Genomic DNA, 25,785 nt, shown 5'->3' with positions numbered 1-25,785 from the left:
CAGTATGACTGCGATAGGCTAAATGGCCTTCTTATAGACACCCGTACATACACCCCACACAAACACTCTCCATAAACACACACATTTACACACACACACACACATACACACACACACGCGCGCGCGCCATCAAAGGCAGTAGTCAGCTCTATAGAGACTAGGATGATTAAGTGCAGAAGGAATCTTATCTCAATTTTCGGCTGGTTAGGAGAGAAGTGGAGCTCACGTCTGTGAGTGGGAGAAAAGCTGGAAAACAAACCATACTGCATTTTGAAAAATGACAAGTCAGAATTCACGGATTTCAGGACGGATCTACATGAAAATTAGACACTGCAGAGGGAGAGATAACTGGCTTGTGAACTTGGAAATCTTGATCGTTAATCCAAACCGGTTGCTGCTTGATGCCGCCAATCAAGGATGTTTTGATTGTAAGCCAAGGTCTAGAAATACTCCTCTGCATGGAGCCATGGCATCATACCAAAGACAGATAATTTTAAAGGGATACACCATCATATGTTGCATTCAGATAAACACAAGCTCATCCAGAAGCCACATTCTAAACACCAAATCCATACTGACTTCTTAACAGCTCAGTGCAATGCCTTTCATCGTCGTCTTCAAATCACTGTGGCCTCATTCCTCCCTAGCTCCGTAACTCCCTCCATCTTGATTACACAGCTGGCACAGTAGCTTAGTGGCTAGCATAATGCTATTACAGTGCCAGGACCCCGGGTTCAGTTCCAACACTGGAATTGAACAAACTCATTCCAAAGAGTTTGTAAATTCTCCACAAGCCGGCGTTTATTTTCTGCAGCTACTCCAGCTTCCCCCCACATTCCAAAGACATACAGGTTAGGGTTAGTGAGTTGTGGGCGGGTTATTTTGACACTGGAAGCCTGTGGGCTGCCCCCAGTACATTCTCGGACTGCGCTGGTCCCTGATGCAAATCATATATTTCACTGTATGTTTCAATGTACATGTGACAAATAAAGCTCATCTTTAACCTTTGGGGTCTTTGCCTTCTCTAATTACGGCATTTTACTCATCCTTGAACTTAATTAATCCACCACTGATAGTTATAACTTTATCCAATGTCCCAGGGCACCAGCATTCTCACCCTAAGCCTCTCCATCTCCCTACCTTTTGTTCTCTTTTCATTGATGAATGTCCTAGTCACCTGTTGTAATGACTCTGTGTGGGTCAGTCAATACATTGCCTTTCCCATGGAAAGCCTCCGGATGCTTTTGTACACCAAAAAGAGAGCCTGGTGGAAACATTGAGACTGCAGTGGTGTGTGCTGCTGTTGGGAGAAGGCCCCTGTACTCGAGCGATCCTCTCTCCCTCTCTCTTTTTGTTGGTGAATGAGAGCCTGTCGGTCCTCGAGTTGGGGGACTCAAAGAAGCGACACAGAAGACTGTAACAGAAACAGCAAGCTACTGGTCTTCTCTCTCCTTGTTGTAAGAGTGATTTCCCTCTCTCTCTTGCTAGGGCAGAGAGCCTGTCTAAGACACGGAAGTGTTGGGATGGACTGTAGTTTTTGATGGACTCTAGTTCAAGGATTCTTTGGGGTCTTTGCTATTGCTTGCGTGATGGGGGGGTAGTGCTTTTGCTGGTGCAAGTGGGGGAGGCGGAAGGGGGAGGGTCGATGTTCTTGCTGCTGCTTTTTTGTGGGAGGGGAGGGGTGTTGGGGTTCTGATGTTTCTGTCATTCATTCTTTGGAGTTTTCCCTGTTTAACGGATGTCTGTGAAGAGTAAGAATTTCAGGTTGTACACTATACATTCTCTGATATTAAATTGAACAATTGAACCATTTCTGGAGACCTCTGAAGATCAAAGGAAATGGGGGGGTGGTGATATACGAGAGACTGGATCCTGAGAGTTGAAGACTTCACAGAAGTTCACCGAGCTGGAAGAGGTTACGGAGCAATTACAAAGAAACCACAGAGTGTGAAGTTACACAACGATGAAGCCTCCATAGACAAACAATTCCTGACACTGGTTGGAGTGGGAGGGTTCAGTTAACAGCTCCAACCCCTTATCTCCCCAAAAAAGGATATAATCAGCATTTCACCCTCTTGGGATGCTGTTTCCCTCACCCCCAAAGAACAAGAAGCAGGGAAAACCTGCAAACACCAAACATCTGGCTCCAACTGGTGATGGGTTCATCACTGCCACCATTATCTTTAGTTAAGGCGAAAGCACTTGGAGAGTTATCATGTGGAGGCCTCATTTGAGGCTGTCTCAAACTGTCACTTTTCTTATGTGCTGTCAACAGGTATAGGATCATCCCACTTCACCCTGGATTTACACACTTCCTTCCAAGCAGGAGAGCTATTCGGACCCCCGAGTCTATCCAAGTTCGTGGAGAAATCCCGCTCCCTCATTTATTCTGCCCTCGTTCTCCTCAGCCCCTTCTCCAGATTCTACCATTTAACTACATGCGAGGGGCAATTTACAGCAGCCAATTAGCTCAGCAGCTCACATGCCTTTAGGATGTGCGAGGAAACCCGAGCACCTGGAGGAAATGTAATCTATGACAAGGAGAGCATGCAAACTCCACCCAGGGAGAACCAGCATTCAGGAATGAACTTGAGTCTCTGGAGCTGTGAGGAGGCATGTCTAGTAACTGTGCAGGACTGGCACAGCTAGCGAGCTACCTACTCCAGGTACAGTACACATTTGCTTGCAGGGTCAAAGACCATCAACAATTCCAGCTCTCACAAGCTAGGATCTGTTTCTGCTAAATTTACCGCAATAGCTTAGACCATTTGTCTCAAGTGATCCATTGTTGCTTTCCACTCTCTCCGTGGGACCTCCCCTCCCAATCACTATAATCTCCTCCAGCCCTATAATCCTCCATGATCGCTGTGCTCCTCTAAACCCAGCCTCCTACCTGTCCTCAGGATTAATTGCTTCATCATGTTTGGCCCTGGAATTCCTTCTCTACATCTGCCTCCTTTTCTACCTTCATTATTTAAATACTATCCATTTCACTAAATTTCTAATCATCCATCATAATATCTCTGCATGAAACACAACGTAATTTTCCCCTTAATAGCACTTATTTGAAGATTGATTCTTGGGATGTGTTGGTGTATGTTCTATGACGACAGATTAAGAAGACTGGGAACTGAAGTGAGTGTATTTAAATGTACAAATTTCAAAGAGGGCTTGAGAAGGTGGATGAAGGAATGATGCTTGCCCCTGACCAAGGTTTCTAGAATTAGACTACCCATTTCATAATTAAGGGCTGAGCATTCTGGAGGAACTCAGTGGGTCAGGCAGCATCCGTGGAGGATAATGAAGTCCAGATGAAGGGTGTCAACCCAAAAATTAACTGTCCATTTTCCCTCCAGCAATGATGCCTGACCTGCTGTGTTCCTCCATCACCAGAATGGGTATTGTAACGCTTCACAGTGCCAGTGATTAGAGTTGAAGAAGTTTGTATGATCTCTCTGTGACCTCATAGAGTTACTCCAAGTGCTCCAGTTTCCTCCCACGTTCCACAGACTTACAGGTTAGCAAGTTGTAGGCACACTATATTGGTGGTGGAAGCATACCGACACTTGAGGGCTGCCCCCAGCACGTCCTTGGACCATGTTGGTCGTTGACTCAAAAAACACATTTCACTGCAAGATCCAATATGCATATGACAAATAAAACTAATTCCTAATCTCATTTTCTTTAGTGTTCAAGGGAAGTCTCTCTGTGACTCAATGACAAAAGATAGTTAGACTTTATGGGAAACAAGGGATAAAGAGTTATAGAAAAGTTCAGCACGGAAACAGGCCCTTCAGCCAATCTAGTCATTACTGACCCGTTTACACTGCCTACTCCCATCGATACGTACCTGGACCATAGCCCTCCATTACCGTATCATCCAAGTACCCATCGAAACCTCTCTTAAACGTGGCATGTACCACTTGCACTGGCAGCTCGTTCCACATTCTCATGACCCTTTGAGTGAAGTTGTGCAGGAAAGTAACTGTAAGGTAGAATGATCAGCCACGAATGGTGCAGGAGGCTCCAGAGGCCACATGGTCTTTGGCTTCTACGTCTTGTGTGACCAGCCTTGGGATGTTCCGGGCGCTACCTAGCTGAAAGTTTCTCACTTTTTGTTGCTGCATCAGCCTCCACCCACCCAGCTTCACCTCACCCAGGCAGTAGCACATTCCTGTCTCCGTCTCCAGTGTTTCTTCAACGGCATCAGTCTGTATCACTAAGCAACGGAATACACTTCACTCACTGAACAGTCAGGAGAGAAAGCGGCTGGCTACCTGACCCGAGTATGGTGGATACTGACTATACCTGACAGGTTTGGGCCAGTGGGGTGTTTGTTTGTTCGTTACGTGCTGTGTCATATGACGTGACCATGATTGTTCTTGGCAAATTTTTCTACAGAAGTGGCCTGCCATTGCCTTCTTCTGGACAGTGTCTTTACAAGACGGGTGACCCCAGCCGGTGTCAATACTCTTCAGGTACTGTCTGAGTGGCATTAGTGATCGCATAACCAGGACTTGTGATCTGCACCAGCTGCTCATACAACCATCCACCACCTTCTCCATGGCCTCACGTGTCCCTGATTGGGGCACCTCAACCAAAGGTGACCTGCAGGCTAGCAGAGGGAAGGAGCACCTTACACCTCCTTTGGTAGGGATGTACCTCCACCCCCCCCCTACCCAGATGGGGTGTATAAAACATTTTGATGAGGGACTTGGATGTGGGAATGGGTCATGGTAAGCTGATTCAGCATTTTACCCAAATCAGGGTGGTTTGCTTATCAGTAGCCAATCTAACACATACAGGATGTCGGAGGAACTCATCAGGTCAGGCAGTATCTATGGAAAGGAATAAACTGATGATGTTTCGGGCCAAGACTCTTCATCAGGACTGATGCTGCCTGACCTGCTGAGTTCCTCCAGCACTTTGTATGCGTTATATTGGCTTTCCAGCTTCTGCAGAATCTCTTGGGTTGATGATCCAATCTGTTCTGTTCTTGATCAATATCCTCAAGCAGGTCAATAACATGTTTGAAATGTTCTATTTCTGGCAATGATTGGGCTGGATGGCATTTGTATTTCAAAGCCAAGCAGATCTCTAATAGGGACTGCCTGCAGTGGCAAGTCTCAGCCCCCTCAACACTCTCCAGGGTAAGCAGTTTATGAATTCCTTCATGAAACAAACACAAAGTTGCTGGAAATCTGAAATAAAACTAAAGAAAAGTGGAAACACTCAGCAGGTCAGGCAGCACCTATGGAGACAGAAACAGATAGAATGTCTGAACTATCAACTCTCCACAGATGCTCCCAAACAAGCTGTTCCCAACAGTTCTGTTTTTTGTATCAGATTTCCAGAAACATGTTCATGAATGCCATACTAGATCTAATAACTTGAAATCCATTACTGTACTTTGATTTCAGGCTGATATTGACAAACCTGACAGCCATTATCCACACTGGAGATGGCAATGCTGTAAATGACTTGGAAAATTATTTCATTGTGGGTCTACCAACCCTCATATCTACAGCAATTATAAAGCAAAATTGTCTGGGAGTTCCTTTATACATCTCCCTCTACCATGAATAAAAGTGTATAGCCCATTTATGCAATGAATATGAAATGCACCTGCTCTCCTCAACCAGGGGTTCCCAACCTTTTTCATGCCATGGACCCCCACCATTAACAGAGGGGTCTGTGAATCCCAAGTTGGGAACCCCTGTCCTAGACAATCCCAGAGCCTCCTAGTTACCCCATGACAAAGTTTATCAGGTAAAACAGACACCAGACTATTAGGGAACTGGATACATCTTCTTGCCTCATTGGGGTAACTGACACATTAAGGGGAAGAAATCACTGCAAAGCTATCTATGAGAATTGGAAACATGAGAGATGACAGATGCTGGAATCTGGAACAACACACAAAGTACTGGAAAAACTCAGTGGGTCAAGCATCATCTATGGAGGGAAATGGATGGATCTGGAGGAAATCAACATTTTGGGTCAAGACCTTTCGTCTGGAGCTTCATGAGAACCAGACTTCGCCTCCAACATTAATTCAGATTTTTTTTTCTTCTCCTCACTAGTCCAACAGGGCCCAAATCCTTTTATCATAAAGTTCGTGGAAGTTTGAACTTTCAGACCAATGACGAGCTCTCTGTCCCATTGCTTCTTCCCCTCCCCCCACCACCAAGACTCAAAGACTTGGACATCACCTTGACTTAACTGTAAGGAATTTTGGTCTTCTTACCTTAAAATCTACACTTAGTGTGGAAGGAGTGCATCAGAGATACATGAGATTGGTTCCTGGGATCATTTAACGAGTGATTGAATTGGTTACTTTAGAGCTCTGAACAATGAGAGATGACCTCATTGAGATTTACAGAGGCCTCAAGAGGGTAGATTTAGAGAAGATGTTTCCTTCGGATAAAGAGCTGAAAATTCGGGCTCTCAGATCTCAAATATGAGGAATGCTATTTAGGATTACGTTGAGGAGTAACTCTTCCCTCAGAGGATAGATCTCCATATCCAGCCCCCTCCCTGATCCATGTACATATCCAAACTTTCCTTAAGTGTCGCAATTGAACTTTCAGCTACCATTTCCACTGGCAGCTTGTTCAACACTCGCACCATCCACTGAGCAAAGAAGATCCTGCTTTTATTTTTACATCAGCATAGCCTGCAAGAAGCTTGCACAATACCAGTGGAATTTACACTTTCCATTATCAGCAGAGCCCATGATCTGTCCTAAAACCAGCAGATTCACAAAGCTGCTGCCATAGATTCAACATTCAGGATATTCAGGGAAGATTCCAGCAGCAGCAGAATCCTGGAATTTTTCCTCCAGCACCAGCAGAATCTGGGATCAAATTCCCCCATGAAGACCAGAAGAGACTTGAATCTCTCTCTGAAGAACAGCAGTGTCTCAGATATTCAACAATTAACAACACACACTGGAATCTTTTCCCCAATACCATCAGAGAACAGAATCTATGCCCCTCCCCCAACACCAGCAGAGTCCTATGATCATTACCTCAAGACAGCAGGGTTCAAGGATCCATCCTCGAAGAGCAGCAGAGAACTGAAATTGTTCCTGCCAACATCAGCAGTCATATGATTATTACCCCAACAGTAGTAATCCTGCAATCTGTCTTGTCAAGGCCAGTGGAAACTGGAATCTCTCTCCCAAGAGCAGTAGATTCTTGGAGTCATTCCTACAAGACCAGCAGAATCCGGAGATGTTCCTGGACACCAACAGACGTCTGAGTGTTTCCCCAACACCAGCAGAGTCCAATAATCATTACTCCAAGACCAGTAGTCCTGGAATCACTTGTTCAATACCAACAGAGTCCTGGAGTCATTCCCACCAACACCAGCAGATGCCCCTCAACTGAGAGACAATAAACCAGATTCGCTCCCAAAACCAGCAGAGACTCAAACACACTCTTAACCCCCTCCGCCCCATCCCCGTGACAAGCTGAACTGGAGAGACTCTTCCCATGTGGAGACGCGGGTATTGAGGCTGCCCTCGAGTCAAAGCAGCGCGCCCCCCAGCAGACAGACAAGAGGAAGCCACCTACCTGGGCTGCCGCAGCTCCGCCTGACCCCCCAGCTGCCATGATGGGGCGACATGGGACTGCCGCCCATTCATACGAGGACAGTCAATCACTCTGCACATACGAGCTGTCTGTCAAATAAAGGGGCAGGATAACCATGTCCAAAGTGGGCCAAACTGGACATCATTTCAGACAACCACAAGCTCGATCCAAATCTACGATTGCGACGAGAGTTGTGTTTTAAATAACATTGTGCAGGGAGTTGCTCGAATTCCTGGCAGCTCGCTCTTCCTCCCCCCCAGACCCAAAAGGGTACCCTGTCAAATACAGAGGGAAACTGGGTCCTGCTCTACGTTGCCTGACAGTTTTGCACAGCTCCCCGGTACAGACAACGGGGAAGTTGCGCTGTTCTAGCGGGTCTGGGGGAGTCAGCCAACGCCGGGTGACTGGGAGCTGCCAGAGATTGCTGCAATTCTCAGGGAAGCACAATCTGCGGACAGGTTTAGCGGGGGATTACACACACACACACACACACACACACACACAGACAGCCACAAAAATAATTAAATAATTGCCTGGAAATATCACAGCGGATGAAAAGCTGCAAAGAGATGTTCCGCACAATTACAGCGGAGACGAATAATAACAAACAAACAAAAAATAGGTTTCAATGGATGCACAGGGGCAGTTGTAAAGTTTAAAAAGACCGGCAGCTGGCTCTCACCTGAAGCAACGTTTCATGAAGCGGATCCCTCTTGCTCTCCGGTGGATCCAACAATTGCGCACCGCGTCCGGGGGGAAATCGGACCTCGTGGCTTGCATCAACCGAGAACTTGCTCACACTTTGAGCCCGAGAGTGTGCATTTCACGGACCAGCCTTTCAACTCCTCACGGTCGAGCTCCATTCTTGCGCATGCAGGCAGAGGGAGGGAGAAAGAAAGAGAGAACGAGCGGATGTAAATAAACAATTTGCGCTCGGCTCAGCACTTGGGCTGCAGCTTGCAAAGGGTTAATTCCGTGACAGCGCGTTGCAGCCCACATGCCGAGCTTCGGCGTGTTGTATTTCCCCGGAAAAGAAAACACATCGGCAGCGCTGGGCAGATTCAGCCTGCTGTACCTGGTTACTTCGGCTCCTGCCTCCTCTCCGGCTCTCAACACGCTCAGCCTCACAGTCCCCTCCTCCTTACTGTCGGTGACTATTCAACAGAGACGATCGTTTCTTCCCCAACGATACCCAACTTGTTCTAAGGTAGCACCTTTAGCTCCCCATCCGCGGAAGCACCTCTTGCTTTGGCACAGAAAAATAACTCAAGCATCAAATCCTGGGCATGCTCCTTGCCTTTCATGTGGGGCTTCTCGCTGACTCTAATCAGCTCTTTCTTGCTTACTCAATCCCGCCAAATCCGTTCCTTTATTTTTACTTACTCGTTTTGCATTAGCTGTAAGCTTCCCGCAATCTAAATTTAGGGCCAAGATTAAGGAGCATTTTAAAATGGACTGAGAAGCCTCCCTAACCTTGTTTTCCAAATATGAGCTTGTGAGAAAATTCATTTCCTGTCCTTTCAGAGCGATGCAGCAAAAATGCAGACCTTTCGGCCCAACTCCTTTATGCCAGCCATTGCCTAACTGTCTGATTTAAGACAAGAAGACACAGAAGCAGAATTATGCTGTTCAGCTCATAGAGTCTGCTCCACCATTCCATCATGGCTGATTTATTATCCCTCTCAATCCGATTCTCCTGCTTTCTCTCTAAAAACGTTGATGCCCAGACTAATTAGGAGCGTTTTTCCACATTTGGCCGGTATCTCCTTGAACCTTTCCTATTCATGTAACTGTCCAAATGCCTTTTAAATGCACTAATTGTACCCATCTCATTCCATATACCCACCTATCTGTTGTTCAAGAACAAATTGAAGGAGGTGTGGGTATTTACTAATCCTTTCAAAGCAGCACCAGGCTCTTCAACCCACTGAGTTCATATTAACCACTAAGCACTTTCATTTTATCCTTAACACATTCCCATCAGCTTTCTCCAAATTCTACCACTCATCAGCTCTCATTCTGATGTGGCAGACTGCAGCTGGCTTTGTATACTCAATGATCTAAACAACGGTTAGATCAATGACAAGCTGATAGGTTTTAGGCAAAATTGGTGGCTAGACAAATATAAGCCAGAACAACAAATAACAATTATGGCCCACCAATGGTTGATAACGACTGATAACTTCAACAATCTGAGAGGATCCTTAACAATCACCTCATCTATAGAATGTAAAACAAAGTTCAAATTTAAAATAGATTTGATATCAAAGTACATATATGTCACCATATACTACCCTGAGATTCATTTTCTTGTGGACACTTTAGAGTAAATACAAAGAAACAATAAAATAAATGAAAAACCGCACACAACAAAGACAATCAACCAATAAGCAAAAGTCAACAAACTATAAATAAAAAAAGAAAAGATAATAATGAATAAGCAATAAATATCAAGACCATGAGTTGAGGTGTCCTTCAAAGTAAGTCTATGGGTTGTGGGATCAGTGCTGGCGTGAGTGAAGTCGAGTGAATCTCATGAAATGTAGAGGAGGCTTGACCCAAACACAGAGTGGTGGAGAAGATTTAGCGGTGAGCAATCACTTTAGTAATAAACTGCAAAATAACAAGCCATGGGAGGACCATAAAACAAGGGAGAATGGATACTTAACAACAAGGCAACAAGGTAACTGAAGGCTCAGAGCTACTAGTTGTGGCTGGCTGGTTTGATAAGGACTGTGAAAGAGAGATGGGTTTAAATAGGTTGCAGGTGATGAGCGGCAGGTAACACCTGGGTAGAGACTGGGAGGTACCTCTTGTGTAAGTCTGACAGGACCGCCCTCCCCCACAACTGGTACCCAACAAGCCCAGGATGATCCGGATGGGTCCGGTGGAACTCCTCTATAAGCATTGGATCCAAGATGAAAATGGACCTCTCTTCAGAGCTATACCATTCCCAGTCACCCCGTACTGCACATCCCATCCACCACAACATAAATCCATTAACTGGTGAACCGTGTACACTGGATCACATTCCAGAGGTACAGCCTCAGGTGGGCTGATGGTCCATGGGCAATGGGCTTGAGGCAAGACATGTGGAAGGTGGGTGTGATCTTGAGGGACAGTGGTAGCTAGGAGATGGTAAATGAAGGGATTGATGCAATGGGTAATCCTAAAGGGACCTATAAACCAGGGCAAGAGCTTGCAGGAGTCTGTGCATACTTTTTCTGGGTCCGTGGGAATTTACGGTAGAAGTTGGAGAAGCCCAAGAGGTACGGTGGCTGTTTGAGGGAGCATGCTTGGGGCTATTCAGTGATTGCTGTACACTTTCTCTGGATCCATGGTTATGTGTTAAAAGGATGTATGTATTCCAGGATTCCAGGATGGAGTATGGAACTGGTATTTTTCTAACTTGCAGTATAGATGGTTTTCAAGGAGATGCTGAAGGACCGAATGGATGGGACAGATGTGGTGTTGGGAATTCTTGGAGAAAATGAGGATATCAATGAAGTAGACAAATGTATACCTGTGCAGCATAACTCAGAGGATCTCGTGAATCAAGGCTTGGAAAATACCAGGACTGCTGGAAAATCTGAAGGGCATCACCAAATATTCATAGTGGTCAGTGGGTGTTATGGATGCTGTTTTCCACTCATCCCCCTGGCAGATATAGATCAGGTTGTATGCATTCCATAGATCCAGTTTGGTGAAGATCTGGGCCCACAGAGTGTTTCAAATGCACTATCTATCAAGGGGAGAGGGTAGTGGTTCTTAATTCTGATTTTGTTAAGTCCATGCTAGTCAATGCAGGGACAGAGACCCCCATCTTTCTTTCTGACAAAGAAGGATCCTACACCTGCTGGGACTGGGATAGTCAACTGAAGCAATGCTGCAGAGCTTTTGTGATGCAATCATTCATGGCTTGCATCTCAGGAGGGGAGAGGGAGAACAGATAGCCTCCTGGAAGGTTAGTGCCCAGGAAGAGGTCGATTGTGCAGTAACGTGGCAGGGTGCTGGTTTCACTTTGACTGAAGGTGATACCTAAGTCACGGTGTCCTGTGAGAGTTCAGTGAAGTTGAGGATTTCCTCCGTCTCCATAGATTTATGGGGTGAAGTTAACTGAGGTTGCAGGCAGGTGGTCTAGCAGGTGGGTCCCCAACTCAGCAGTGAATCGGCTGACCAGGTGAAGTGAAGGTCATGAGTGGAGAGCAAGGGCTAACTCAAGATGAGAGGAGTATTGGGTGAGTCAATCAGGATTTGGATGGAATAGTGGTCCTCATGTGCATAGGCCACGTGTGCGCGCTAGCCATCACAGACCAAAATGGATGTCCGTCAATGATGCAGAAAGGGTGAGAGATAGGCTCTGTAGATAGTCCAAACTGAAAATCCAGTAATCTCAGAAGTAAATTCCTCATATTTATTGCAGATTATGGTTTTATTGTCCCATTTAGAGTCAGCCCAGGTCAGAGTTGCCCAGTCAAGAGAGAGATGATGGATCTCGGCTTGGTCGGTGGAATACAGAGATGGCTACAGCTCGAAGTACAAGGCACACTGGGACAGGAAGTTGTGGCATCAGGTTGGAGACCTGTTGAAGCGTTTGGGCACTGGAATTCAGGGCTTCGAGGGAAGGGATTGACTGGCACAGGGTTGCTCTATTGAGATCAAAAGTTGTTTGAGAGTGCCAACAGACGGTTCATGGTTTCCTGCTAGTTCTGGATGGTGTACTCATGTCAGTGGATGAGTTCCTTTAGGCAAGGAAATTCTGCCAGGTCACTTGATGGTGCGCCCATCCTGTCAGGAATTGTGGAGGAGGCTTGACCCAAAAGCAGAACAGTGGAGACAATTTAGCAGTAAACGATCACTGTAATAATAAACTGCAAAATAACAAGCCATGAGGGGACATAAAACAAGAGAGAGTGGATATTTAACACAATAAGGTAACTGAAGGCTACGAGTAACTGCTTGAGGCTGGCTTGTTTGATGGATGAACAAGGATGTGGATGAGAGCTGGGTTTAAATAGGCTGCAGGTGATAAGATGGAATAAGTGGCAGGTGACTCTTGTTAGCTGGGTGGAGTTGACTGCCTGCTCAAGCCTGATAGTCAGGATATCCCCTCTGGTTCATGATCCTGATGGTTTAGGGGTAATAACTGTTACTGAATCTGCCGGTGTGATACATGAGGCTCCTGTACCTCCTTTCTGATGGCAGTAGTGAGGAGAAAGCATGGTCTGGACGGTGTGGGTCCTTGATGATGGATGCTGCTTTCCTGCGACAGTGTTTCTTGCAGATGTGTCTGATGTGCCAGTGCAGCACAGCACAGGCCCTTTGGCCCATGGTGTTGTGCCAATCTTTTAATCTACTCCACAATCAATCTAACCCTTCTCTATATGGAAAAGGCTTCTATCAACACGTTCAACAACTTCAAGCTGGCCAGATGCATGTCAGCCCAGATTTCATGTTCCTGATACGGAGTATGAGTCCATAATCTTCTGCAGCTGGAAAATGATATGAGAGGAAATGAAATGACCAAGATGAAATGAAGCTTAAATTCTTCCCTGTGGGTCTATAATCCCATTGCTTAATGGGTTATCTAATTGAAGTTCTTAAAATGGTTGAAAGATCTGATGTGAATCACTCAGAAGAGGGTAGCAGTAGAGTTAATCATTTAAACTCTGCAGGCTAACCCATTATCAATTAGTTTATGACCAACCACTATCAAAACTCTACTTACTCATCCTGGATCTAACCAGCCCTAATGAAGCACATCAATAGTAGTTTATGAAATTTCCAATTGACTTCCAGCCTCAACAGCATTTTTGGGAATAGATTTCAAGTTGTCTGCCACACTTTGTGCTTCCAGACATGACACTTTCCTCCAGCTCTTTTGACTTATTTATTTATTTAAGTAGTGCAGAGCAAGCTCTTCTGGCCCAACGAGCCCGCACCACCCAGTACCTATTAAACCCTAGCCTAATCACAGGACAATTTACAATGACCAATTAACCTGCGAACTGTTATGTCTGTGGACTGTGGGAGGAAACTGGAGCTCCTGGAGGAAACCCCTGTACTCATAGGAAGGGCATAAAAACTTCTTACAGGGGATGCCAGAATTGACCTCTGAATTCCGATGTCCTGAGCTGTAATAGTGTCGTGCAAATAATTGCTATGCTACCGTGTTGCTTGGTCCTGCACTCCTACTTCAGGAGAAATAGTTTCCCTCTACCCCATCTTTCATTCGTGTAGAAATCCATGATAGTATCTGACACTGTAGGTCCACACTCTATTATGAATAGTTTAATTGTGGGGAAAACAAGGAACCAATCTTAACCCAATGAGCAATGAACCTTGCTGGCAACTTGTCTCGCTTGTACCAGAAATAGATTGTCAATGTTATTTTTTGGTTCTCTAATCTCACGTCAAGACAGGAAATCATATAACAGTAGGTCAGACCTATAAATATGAGCGTTCAACAGACACAGAATTCCTGGGTAATGGTAACATCGGTTTATCACTGCAGGCGATAACTATGGATATGATTTTAGAATACATTTCCTTTGGTTGCTTACTGAAATTCCTAAACATCATACACTAAAACTAAAAATGGCTGCTTGTTCTTCATGAATACCCAGAGAAACCACACATCAGCCCAGGACAGAGGGAGCAGTTAAGCCCATAAGGTTACAGGTAACACCACCTCTCTGGTACCATGTAGTACAATATTCTCTCTGCACATATTGCACTGTTACATTTCCCCGCAGATCAATCTTGTTGTTCCTAAGGCAGTGCAAGCCACAAAGAAATACACATTCTTTATTTACTGGCTTCTCTTACAAATTCAGAGATACATTTATAGTATGGTGGGCAACTTTGGACAGATTCATAGGATATACAAAACAGCTCCGACAATATCCTTTCTTAGGGTGTCCCAATGCAGCTTGGAAACATTTACATGAATCTGCGAGTCTGGCTTAGAAATTGGAGGTCAGAGGTCCAATGTCTGTCAGCTTGAGAATCTGGGGCCAAGGACTGGAGATCAGAGGCCCAGATACTGGAAGTTTGAAATAGGAGAGACAATGCAACAAATACTTGGCAGGTCAGTCAGAGCAGAAAAAGAGTCATTGATTCAGGTTGAAGGCCATTCATTATAATTAGGAATCTACTCCTGCTATACTTTGAATCAGTGTCATAGAATCCTTTTTTACTAGAGAGGACAGCAGGTGTCTTGGTTTAATGTGCTGTTTGATAAAATGATACTTCTGTCAGTGCCTCTCTCTCTTGGCATTGGATGGGGTAGATTTTCATGAACAAGCCCCTGGGAGAAGTCATAAACTCTTAATCTTGACTCAGATCCAAGAATACTATCCACTAAGCCACCATAGTTCCAAACTGGCTGTGGAGTTATAGAGAGGTACATCATAGAACAGGCACCTTGCACATGTCTTCTCATTTATACTATCAGGGAGGAGGTATAGGAGCTTGAAGACACACACTCAATATTTTAGGTACAGCCTTTTCCCCTCTTCCACCAGATTTCTGAATGGCCCATGAACCCAGGAACACTACGTCATTTTGCTCTTTACACTATCTGTCTGCCTTTCTATCTATATAACTTATAGTAATTTTTTTATGTCTTGCACTGTACCGCTGCTGCAAAGCCAAAAATTTCATTACATACACCAGTGATAATAAATCTGATTCCAATTCTGAGGACCTTCGGTCCCAGCACCAAGTCTATGCTGGCCATTAAGTATCCATTTTCTCATTATCCCATCCTAATCCATTTATTCTCCCCATTCTACCACTTATCAATACACTAGGAACAATTTACAGTGGCCAATTAGTGCACTGACCTGCATATATTTGGAAAATGAGTAGAAACCAGAGAGCTTGGAAGAAACCCACACAGTCACAGGGCGACAGTATGAACTCAACACCCTCAAGCACTTGAAGTCAAGATGGAGTTTTGAGACAGCAGCTCTGTTAGCTGGTTCATGAACATTTTGTAGTGCTAAGAGAAAGGTAAATATTGACCAGGATGTTAGCGGATAATTTCTCTGTTCTTCTTCATCTACCCATCTGCCTATCTGGTCAATGCCAAAAACGATTTAAACTACCTACTCCTGAACCTGGACCATAGCCCTCCACATCCCTACTATCCACGTACCTATCCAAATTTCTCTTAAACATTGAAATTGAGCTGGCATGGACCACTTTTTCTGGCAGCTTATTCGACATGCTCACAACCCTTTGACTGGAGAAGTTCCCCTCATGTTCCCCTTAAACTTCTCACGTTTCACCCTTAAGCCTTGACCTCTGGTTGTAGTCCCACCCAACCTCAGAGGAAAAGGCCTGCTTGCATTTACCCTATCTATCCCCCTCATAATTTTCTTTACTTCCATCAAACCTCCCGTCAATCTCTACGTTCTAAGGAATACAGTCCTAACCTATTCGATCTTTCCTTATAACTCAGGTCCTCCAGGCCCAGTTACATCCTTGTAAATTTTCTCTGCATTCTTTCAACCTTGTTTACATCTTTCCTGTAGGTAGGTGACCAAAACTGCACACAATACTCCAAATTAGGCCTCACCAACATCTTATACAACTTCAACATAACATACCATCTCCTGTACTGAATACATTGGCTCATGAAGGTCAATGTGCCAAAAGCTTTCTTTATAACCCTATCTAACTGTGATGTCACTTTCAATGAATTATGTACCTATATACCCTGATCCCTTTGTTCTATCACACATTACTTGATGCTCTACAATTCCCTGTGTAAGAACCACCTTGGCTGGTACTACCGAAGTCCGTATTAAATTCCATTTGCCATTTTGTGGCCTATTTTTCTAGTTGACACAGATCCCTCCGCAAGCCATGATAGCCTTCCTTGCTGTCCACTATGCCCCCAATCTTGGTGTCATCCGCAAATTTGCTGATCCAGTTAACCACATTATCATCCACATCATTGTTTGGCATAAACAACAAAGGACCCAGCACCAATCCCTGCAGCACACCACTACTCACAGGCTTCCGGTCAGAGAGGCAACCGTCTACGATCATTCTCTGGCTTCTCCCACAAAGCCGATATCTAATCCAGTTCACTACCTCGTCCTGAATGCCGAGCGACTGAACCTTCTTGACCAGCCTCCATGCAGGACCTTGTCAAATGCCTTACGAAAGTCCATTGTAGATAACATCCACTGCCTTGCTTTCATCTATCTTCCAGGTACTACTACGTCGACTCAGGCCTCGGGTGCTGGCGTCGGGCACGATGATGGACTCTCCACTTCTCCCTCTCCCTCAACAGTGTGGTCAGTTCATCTACATTAGCCGCGCTGCTGTCTTCTAGGAGCGTGTTGACCGTACTCTTGGGAGGGCGCCCAGGGTTCATCCTCCCGTGCTTGGGCTCCCATATGATGACTAGGCTGGCAGGTAGCTCGGGGTGGCATAGACAGTGCCCTGCTAGTTGCAGTCTTCCCGCCTCGATTTTAGTGGTGAGCATCGGTAGGTCGTCATAGAGCTCAACGTTTGTTTTCCAGGTAACTTCCTCAGAAAACTTTATAAGATTGGTTAGACATGACCTATCACGCATGAAGCTATGCTGACTATCCTTAATCAGTCCATGTCTATCCAAATACTTCTACTGTGTATCCGGTTCCTTAGAATATCTTCCAATAACTTACCCACAACTGGTGTCAGACTCATGGGCCTGTAATAAAGTACAGATATTAAAGCACATATCTTCTATTTTTTTCCCTGTGATATGCATGCGGAATCACAATTCCCTGAAATGTTATGGAAAGAAAAATGCTCTTTTGTAGCATTTCACTCTTTACAAATGTCTTGATGCCTCAACTTGAAGTGTACTGGGTATTCTTTAATGGGCTACTTTGGATTTTTTTTTGCGCAAGGAAACTATGCAGTTAGATGTTTGGCTCATTGCTATGTAGTTTCAGAAAGTATTGTTTGAGGAACAGGAATTGGCCAGATCACAAGCAAAGCTCTCCTGTCCCTGTTCACTAGGTCCATGGAATCTTATGTAATCACCTGAGCCAACAGAAACAGACTGTTGGAATCTTGGTTGATTGCTCACTTGTCTTTTTGTATGAAGTGAGGTAACCAGATTACTGAACTCTGAGATGCAGAATGTACTGGAGTCCTGCTACATGGTGTACAGAAAAACTGTAAGTGGGTGCACCAGGTAGCTGGGGTCATTGTAAGGTGAAGTGATACAAAAGCAGTTAAGTTATGCTTCACCTATACAGGGCATTGGCGACATCACTTCTGGAGTTCCATACAGCACTGGCTTCCTTTTTCAATGAAGGATGTTAATGAACTTGAAGCAATTCAGAAGAGATTTACTAGATTTGATACATGGAACAAATGGGTTGCCTAATAAGGAAAAAATGAATAGGCTCGGCTTACATCCACTGAAGTTTAGAAGAGTGAGAAGGAATTTGGAGTGAAGGTGGATGAGAAATGACTTGATAGAGATGTACAAGATGATAAGTGGCACAGATCAGGTGGAGAGCCAAAGACTTTTTCCTAGCCTGGAAATGGCTAATACAAAGGAGCATAATTTTAAGGTGTTTGGAGGAATGTCTGGCGGGGGGGGGGGAAGGGGATGGTCAGGGGTATGTTTTTACACAGAGTGTATGGTCGGTATGTGAAATTCAGTGCTGGGGTGGCCGAAGAGGCAGATACATTAGGGACATTTAAGAGATTCTTAGAGAGGCACATGGATGACAGAAAAATGGAAAACAATGTGGGAGGGAAGGGTTAGATTGATCTTGGAATAGATTAAAAGTTCAGCTCACTTTGGCCAAAGTGCCTGTACTATGCTCTGTGTTCTATGTTCTATAACTTGATGGAAGCACATAAGGTATAGATTGGGCAGTTATGAAGATGTTTTCTCTTGAAGAAGAATTCTGAACTGGGCAGCATTGTTTAAAACTGAGGGGGCGCTGATTTAAAACACAGATGAGCTGTGGGTGATTCATTACAGGATTCCCCCTAGGTTCTTGGCACAGCAGTACTGCCAGTAATACTGCGCCTTTTATACATAATGCTATTGTGACACCTTTTAGCACAGACTCCATTAGCCTTCCTTTTCCTGGGAATGTATTCTGAATGCTAAGCTAAGTACCAAGTAGCTCTCTGTAGTCTGGACAAAGAAACAGACCATTCTGCAGATCCAAGTTAAGAACCTAGAACAATACAGCACCATACTGGCTCTTTGGCCCAGGATGCTGTGCCAACCTTTTAACCCACTCTAACCCTTCCGTTCTGCATCACTCTCCATTTATCTATCATCTGTATGCCTATCCAACAGTCCCTTAAATGTCCCTAATATATCAGCCTCTATCACCATCCTGGCAACACGTTCCAAACATCCACAACTTTGTGTAAAAAACATCCACTCTGTACTTTCCTCCCCTCATACTAAAATTTTGCTCCTCGTATTAGCCAGTTATTTGAAATCGGGTGAGCAGTGGGAGACTGTTGTGGAGTGTAAAGACTTGCATGGACCATTGAGCTTAACATCTTCTTCTCTGCTTCAGTGTAACTGTTCCCAGGTCACAACTGGCCGGATCATACCCTGCAATACACTGAGCAGGAAAATTTATCCAGCTGATTCTTTTCCTTATTTTTCTAAATATTTGAGTCATGTTCAATTGTTTATGAAATATATTAATGTAAATATTCCTTTTACTCTTTTAGCATTGGCTCTGTGTGTGACAAACTCATCTTTAAGCTCAGAGGTTGTGGTCTCAAATCCCCCTATGGAGACTTGAGCACAGTACTCTGGTTAAGGGAGTTCTGTGTTTTCCGTTGGGTGATGTGTTAGTTTAAGTTTCCTGTCTGCTTCATCAGGTGGATACAAGTGACCGGAGGCACAATTTCCAAGAAGTGTAGAGGAGTTATTCCTAGTGTCCTGGCCAATATTTATCTCTCGCTATCTGTAATCTATTTCCTGGTCATTATCAAATCTGGCTGCGAGAGCCTCCAGATGCACACTTCGTTGTAATTATTTAGGAAAGTTAAAAAGGATGTGGAAGACATTACAGAAGGGCAAGTCTTTATTTTTGTCTATCTTCAATGCAAAAGGGGGTTGTTTACTGATGGATGCTTCTATTCCTGATTCAGCCTTTCTTGAAGCAGTGTATCAACAATGCACTGTACATAGCCAGAGTGCGTTCAGTTGAGCTGATCCTTGTGACCACATGAGCTCACACACACACACACACACACACACACACACACACACACATCAGAGTCACACACACACACACACACACACATCAGAGTCACACACACACACGCAGACACCAGAATCTCACACACACACACACACACACACACACACACACACACACACGTACTTACAAGCATGAGAATCAGGTTTAATATCACCGGCATGTATTGTGAAGTATGTTGCCCATGTGGCAATAGTACAATGCTACTGCATAAATGTAATAAATCTATTCTTTATTTATTTATTGGGATACAGTGTTGAATAGGCCCTTCCGGCCCTTTGAGTTGTGCTGCCCAGCAATCCCCCGATTGAACCCTAGCCTAATTATGGGACAATTTACAATGACCAATTAACCTACTGACCATAACGTCTTTGGACTGTGGGAGGAAACTGGAGCACCCAGAGCAAACTCACACAGTCACAGGAGAACATACAAACTCCTTACAGACAGTGATGTGAATTAAACCCGGGTCACTGGTACTGTAAAGTGTTGTACTAAACACTACACTACCATGCCGCCCCATACGTATACATATATGTATTATGTAAATGTAGACGTGGCCAAGTGGTTAAGGCATTGGACTAGCGACCTGAAGGTCGTGAGTTCGAGCCCCAGCCGAGGGAACGTGTTGTGTCCTTGAGCAAGGCACTTAATCACACATTGCTCTGCGACAACACTGGTGCCAAGCTGTATGAGTCCTAATGCCCTTCCCTTGGACAACATTGGTGTCATGGAGAGGGGAGACTTGCAGCATGGGCAACTGCTGGTCTTCCATACAACTTTGCCCAGGCCTGCGCCCTGGAGGGTGAAGACTTTCCAGGCGCAGATCCATGGTCTCGCAAGACTAACGGATGCCTTTACGCACACATACAAACACACTCATTCATTCAAAACACATACATACACACGTACACAGATATTCACAGGCATAGTCATGTATACACACACACACACACACACACACACACGTTCGAATTAACAGTTCTTAGAAAGGGTTGATGGTGAATATGTGAAAACAGACCTCTGCTGTCAACAGGAAATTAAATCGGTATGAGTCACAGAACAGCATAATTATTCACATTTGCAAACTGGCCAACGTGCCAAAACATAAAACTGAATATGTATAACGTAGTGTGCAGAAGTTCAGACACTAAAATCAAAACAGTATATTGATTGCAAATGGTTGAAGGCCCTTATTAACATCTAAAATAGACAGCTTGGAATCTTGGAGGAAACAAAAGGGTGATGGAAGACACAACATTGGACTGACACGATTTATAAATATTCTGCATTGTCTATCACTGTGACCTAATTCATAGTGTGGGTTTCAGCACCATTTTAGCACATCAGATGGATTTGGGTTCAAACCTCTCTCTAGACTTGAGGTGGATCCTGCCACTTCTGTTTACATAGAACTGCAGCACAGACAAAGGTAACTTGGCCCAACAGGTGTCTGGCAGAGTTTACACAATCCTCCTCCTACCATTTAACCGTGTCAGCTCTTTATAGTTCTCCCTCCAAGTACCCAGAAAATCCGCATTCTCACCAATCGCTGTATAAGAAGATTTCTCCGGCATTCCTCCAAAGTTTACTGTACATTTGGGGTTAAGGGGATATCCACTTAACACAGAGATGAAGAGAAATTTCTTCTCTTTAGATTAAGAATCTTAGAACAGAGATTTAGAATCAGATTATTTATTTATCACATGGATATTGAACCATACAGTGAAATGTGTTGTGTTAACAGCCAACGCAATGTAAGGTTGTTAAAATGCCAAATTTTACCGTATGTTTCAATGTACGTGATAAGTGAATGAATCTCTAAGATTCTTGATCTAGAAAGAAGAAAAATTTCCTCATCTCCACGGATAACCCCTTGTCTGAAATTAGTGGCTGCCTAGTTCTACAATCCACCCTTGAGAGGTTAATGTCCTCATAACATCCACCCAGACAAGTCCTCTCAGATAAGATCACATCTCATTCCAATGCAAACGCACCCAGCCAACTTAACATTTCTTTGTAAGAAACCATTTTTGTCTCAGGAATCAATGTGGAGACTCAACTTTGAACTGCTTCCAATGAAAATATTTCCTTTCTTAAGGAGTGCAAAACTGCTCAGTTCCCTGGGTATGTTTCTACTAAACATCTAGAAATTGCAGCAAAATACCCCAACCTTTGTATTCCATTCCCCATCTAATAAAATCAATATTGCATTAACATTGAAGAATTATTTGTCATATCATTACTGCATGAAAACTGACTTGTGTTGATTCGTAAATGGGCCCTGAATTCTTTTAGTTTAAACCAAAAATAACCAAAAAATAACTCTCCCAAATAGTAACTGAAATACCAATTTCTATTCTTTTTTACCAAACAAGATCCTTGTTGATAAATGCTTAGCAGATCAGAAAAACAAACGAGCTGGTCATTGACTTCAGGTCATGGGTCGGTGCACACATTCCAATTTGCATCAGTGGTGCTAAAGTGGATTTGGTAGAGAGCTTCAGGTTCCTAGTTGTAAAAATCACCACTAGTTTGTCCTGGTCCAATGACATAGACACAATGACCTGAAAAGCACATTTCATCAGGAGGCTAACGAAATTCAGCATGTCCCTATTGGCCCTCACTATTTTTTATTGATACACCATTGGAAAATCCTATCCAAGCGCTTGGCATGGAAACTGCTCTCCCCAAGACCGCAGGAAACTGCAGAGTGTTGTGGACACAGCTCAGCACCTCATGGAAACCAAATTCCTCTCCATAGACTCTGTCCACAGTCCTGTCTGCCTTGATAAAGCAGCCAACATAGGTACATCATACTCCAAGCATTCTTTCTTCCACCACCCCCCCCCACCTCACCCAAATTAGGCAGAAGATGCAAAAGCTTGTAAGTATGTACCACCAGGCTCAAGGACGACTTCTGCCCCAATGTTATAAGACTATTGAATAGACTTCTTGTAAAATGATATGGACTCTTGACTTCACAGTCTACAGGTCGACCTTCACTAATCCGACTACCTGTAATCCGGTTCCTTTGATAATCCGGCACTGATTCTGCTTAACGTGATCCTTCTGTAATTTGGCATTTTCACTAATCCGGCACTCCTCAGGTCCCAATGGCACCAGATTAGTGAAGGTCGACCTGTACCTCGTTGTGGCTTTGAACTGTATTGTGTACCTGCTCAGTACTTTCTATGCAAATTTAACACTATATTCTGTACTCTGTTATTATTTTTCTCTTGTACTTCCATATGATCTTTGAGGAATGTCACTTTGTTGTGGAGGAGAGGCTTGTGATTTCTTGAGATCCCAAAACCAATGCTGCCTGGAGATTAGCTCCTGGTAGGGTAACCCATGGTGGTAAGATCAAGGAGGAGGTTCCAGACAAAGAGAGATCCAACCAAGACCTCAACAGTGGAGCTGGCGGAAGATGACACATCACAATGTCAGTAGTGGCAGAGGAAGGCTGCAGTAGTGAAGGGTCCCCAGTCATCTTGCATGTAGTGCCACTGGACCCTGACCCCGATCTGTCAAGGTCTGTGTGCGGGCTGCCCATGTATCAGCATCCCGACATTAAACAAAATCACTCACAGCTGTTTTACATTAAGAGAATAACCCCTTGGGAGAGCATCAGACTTGACTCGCGTGATTGCACTACTAAATACTACCACTGATATGATGAAATTATCTGTATGGTGGCATGCAAAAGAAGTCTTTTAGTGTATCTCAGTACATATGAAATAATAAGCCAAGTTATTGATTTCATTTATGTATAACATTGGAAAAAATTTGAATTAAAATGTGTTGGTGCATAAGAAGTAATTAATTCTTCTTATTAGAATTCAGTCCATTGTATCTATGAAATGATCTGTTTGCATGGCAGGCAAGTAAAAGCTTTTCACTGTACCTCAGAACAGGTGATAATAATAAATCAATTACCAATTAGAGAATTTGCATTTTCATTTAGCTTGCATTATGAATGCCACACCTGACTTTGGAAATATTCTTACAGACCACTGAATAATCTCATATGTTTACAGGAGTTGCCGCTCAGTGCTTTACAGTGGAAGGAAGGTCAGAAGGCTGAATTCACAGATTTGAGGCAACAAACAAAAGGTATTATTAACGAAAATAAAGATATAATTAAAGTCTGAGTCAGTCTTTAATTGTCATTGCTATTGATTCTGATTTAGTTGCACTTAACAGTTAAAATGTCTAGTGAGTGGATTTTCCATTAATTATTGAAACTGTCTAATTTTGTAAACTATTATTAAAGACCCAAAACCCCTAAACCGAAGTAGTATGGGTGAAAAATTTATAGTCAAATCACAACGCAATAGTGACGAGACTTCTAAAGTAATTGCAGTCGTAAGGTCACATGTATTTCTTCAGTGGAAAATGTGGTACTGGGTGAAAGGGGAGCTTCCGATCAGTGAGGGATTTTTAAAATGCAGGTTGTGCTTGACTAACTTAATTGAATTTTTTGAGGAAATCATTGGGAATGAATATAGGGATACGGTGGAGGTAGAAATGGATTTTGAGTGCATGTCAGCTAATGTCCAGATAAGAAGCTCGTTGTGAATATGAAAGCAGATGGCATTAAGGAAGGAGTTACACATGGATGCAGAAGTGGCTGGGGACGGAAAACATAGTCACTGGTGAAGAATATATTGCAAATGCAGTTAAGGCAGATGCAAAGAAACAATTTAAGACTAACTTGGATTGGAGGATCTGTCCTGGAACCAGTAGTAAGTGGCATTACAAAGATGACACGGTAGTGCCTTTGCTTTCTTAGATGTTTTTGCATAGATTTGGCATGTCATCCAAAACTTTGACAGACATCTATAGGTGCACAGTGGAGTTTACCTTGACTGGTTTGGAAACTACGGCCTGGAATGGGAACATAACTGCTTATGAACAGAAAAGCCTACAAAAGGTGGTGGATACAGCCCAGTTCATCACGGGAAAAGCCCACCCCACCATTGAGCACATCTACAAGAAGCACTGTCACAGGAAGGCAGCATCCATCATTGAGGACCCCTTTAATCCAGGACATGCTCTCTTTTCACTGCCTCCCATTGGGAAGCAGCTACAGCAGCCTTGGGTTCCACACCACCAGGTTCAGGAAGAGTTATTACTCCTCAACCATCAGGATCCTGAACGAGAATGGATAACTTCACCCACCTCAACACTGAACTAATATGGACTCACTTTCAAGGGCTCTACAATTTATGTTCCCAATATTATTTATTACTTATTTATCTATAATTATTAGTGTTTGTTCTTCTGTTTGTATTTGCACACTTTGTTATTTTGTTACATACAAGTAAGTTGTTTATTGACCACAGCTCAGTGTTCAACACAATCATACCCTCAGTTATAATCAATAAGCTCCAAATCTTTGGGCTTCTGTAGCTCCCTCAGCAACTGGATCCCTGAATTGCGCACCGCGAGACCACAGTCTGTGCAGATTGCGATAAACATCTCCTCCTTGCTGACAATCAACATGGCGCAACTCAAGGATGCTTGTTTAGTCCACAGGTCTACGCTGTCTACACCCACGACTGTGTGGCCAGGCACAACTCAAATGGCATCTACAAATTTGTCGATGTCACAACTATTGGAAGAATTTTAGATGGTGATGAGGAAGCATACTGGAGCAAGATAGTTCAGCTGATTGAGTGGTTTTGCAGCAACAACCTTGCATAACGTCAGTAGAACCAAGGAATTGATTGCGGACTTCAGGAAGGGGAAGTCGAGGGAACACACTCCAGTCCTCATCGAGGGTTCAGAAGTGGAAAGGGTGAGCAGCTTCAAGTTTCTGGGTGTCAACATCACTGAAGATTTATCCTGGGACCAAAATTTTGATGCAATTACAAATAAGGCAGGACAGTGGCCATTAATTAGGAGTTTGAGGTGAATTGATAACGTCA

At 43.9% G+C, this 25,785-nt stretch overlaps 1 protein-coding gene across 4 annotated transcripts in view; it reads right to left on the bottom strand.

Annotated features, from left to right (window-relative positions):
- LOC134358371 (ras-GEF domain-containing family member 1A-like) overlaps positions 1-25,785 on the bottom strand; it is a 330,060-nt gene that overhangs the window by 66,569 nt on the left and 237,706 nt on the right. Inside the window, exons 3-4 of one of the 4 annotated variants that reach the window (XM_063070525.1) lie at positions 8,278-8,459; positions 7,578-7,684 (exon numbers count right to left, since the gene is read on the bottom strand). The exons of 1 other annotated variant lie outside the window; for it this stretch is intronic. In XM_063070525.1, coding sequence (XP_062926595.1) covers positions 7,578-7,616 — 39 coding nt within the window. In that variant the 5' untranslated portion in view covers positions 7,617-7,684; positions 8,278-8,459. Of the gene's footprint in view, positions 1-7,577; positions 7,685-8,277; positions 8,948-25,785 lie in introns of those variants that run through there. 2 more of the 4 variants (XM_063070524.1, XM_063070528.1) reach the window with 2 other exon arrangements.

This window comes from Mobula hypostoma, chromosome 18 (genome assembly GCF_963921235.1).
Source record: "Mobula hypostoma chromosome 18, sMobHyp1.1, whole genome shotgun sequence".
Classification (NCBI taxonomy): Eukaryota; Metazoa; Chordata; class Chondrichthyes; order Myliobatiformes; family Myliobatidae; genus Mobula; species Mobula hypostoma.
The sequence above is the reverse complement of the archived record's forward strand: the minus strand, read 5'-3'. Positions and strand labels throughout refer to the sequence as shown.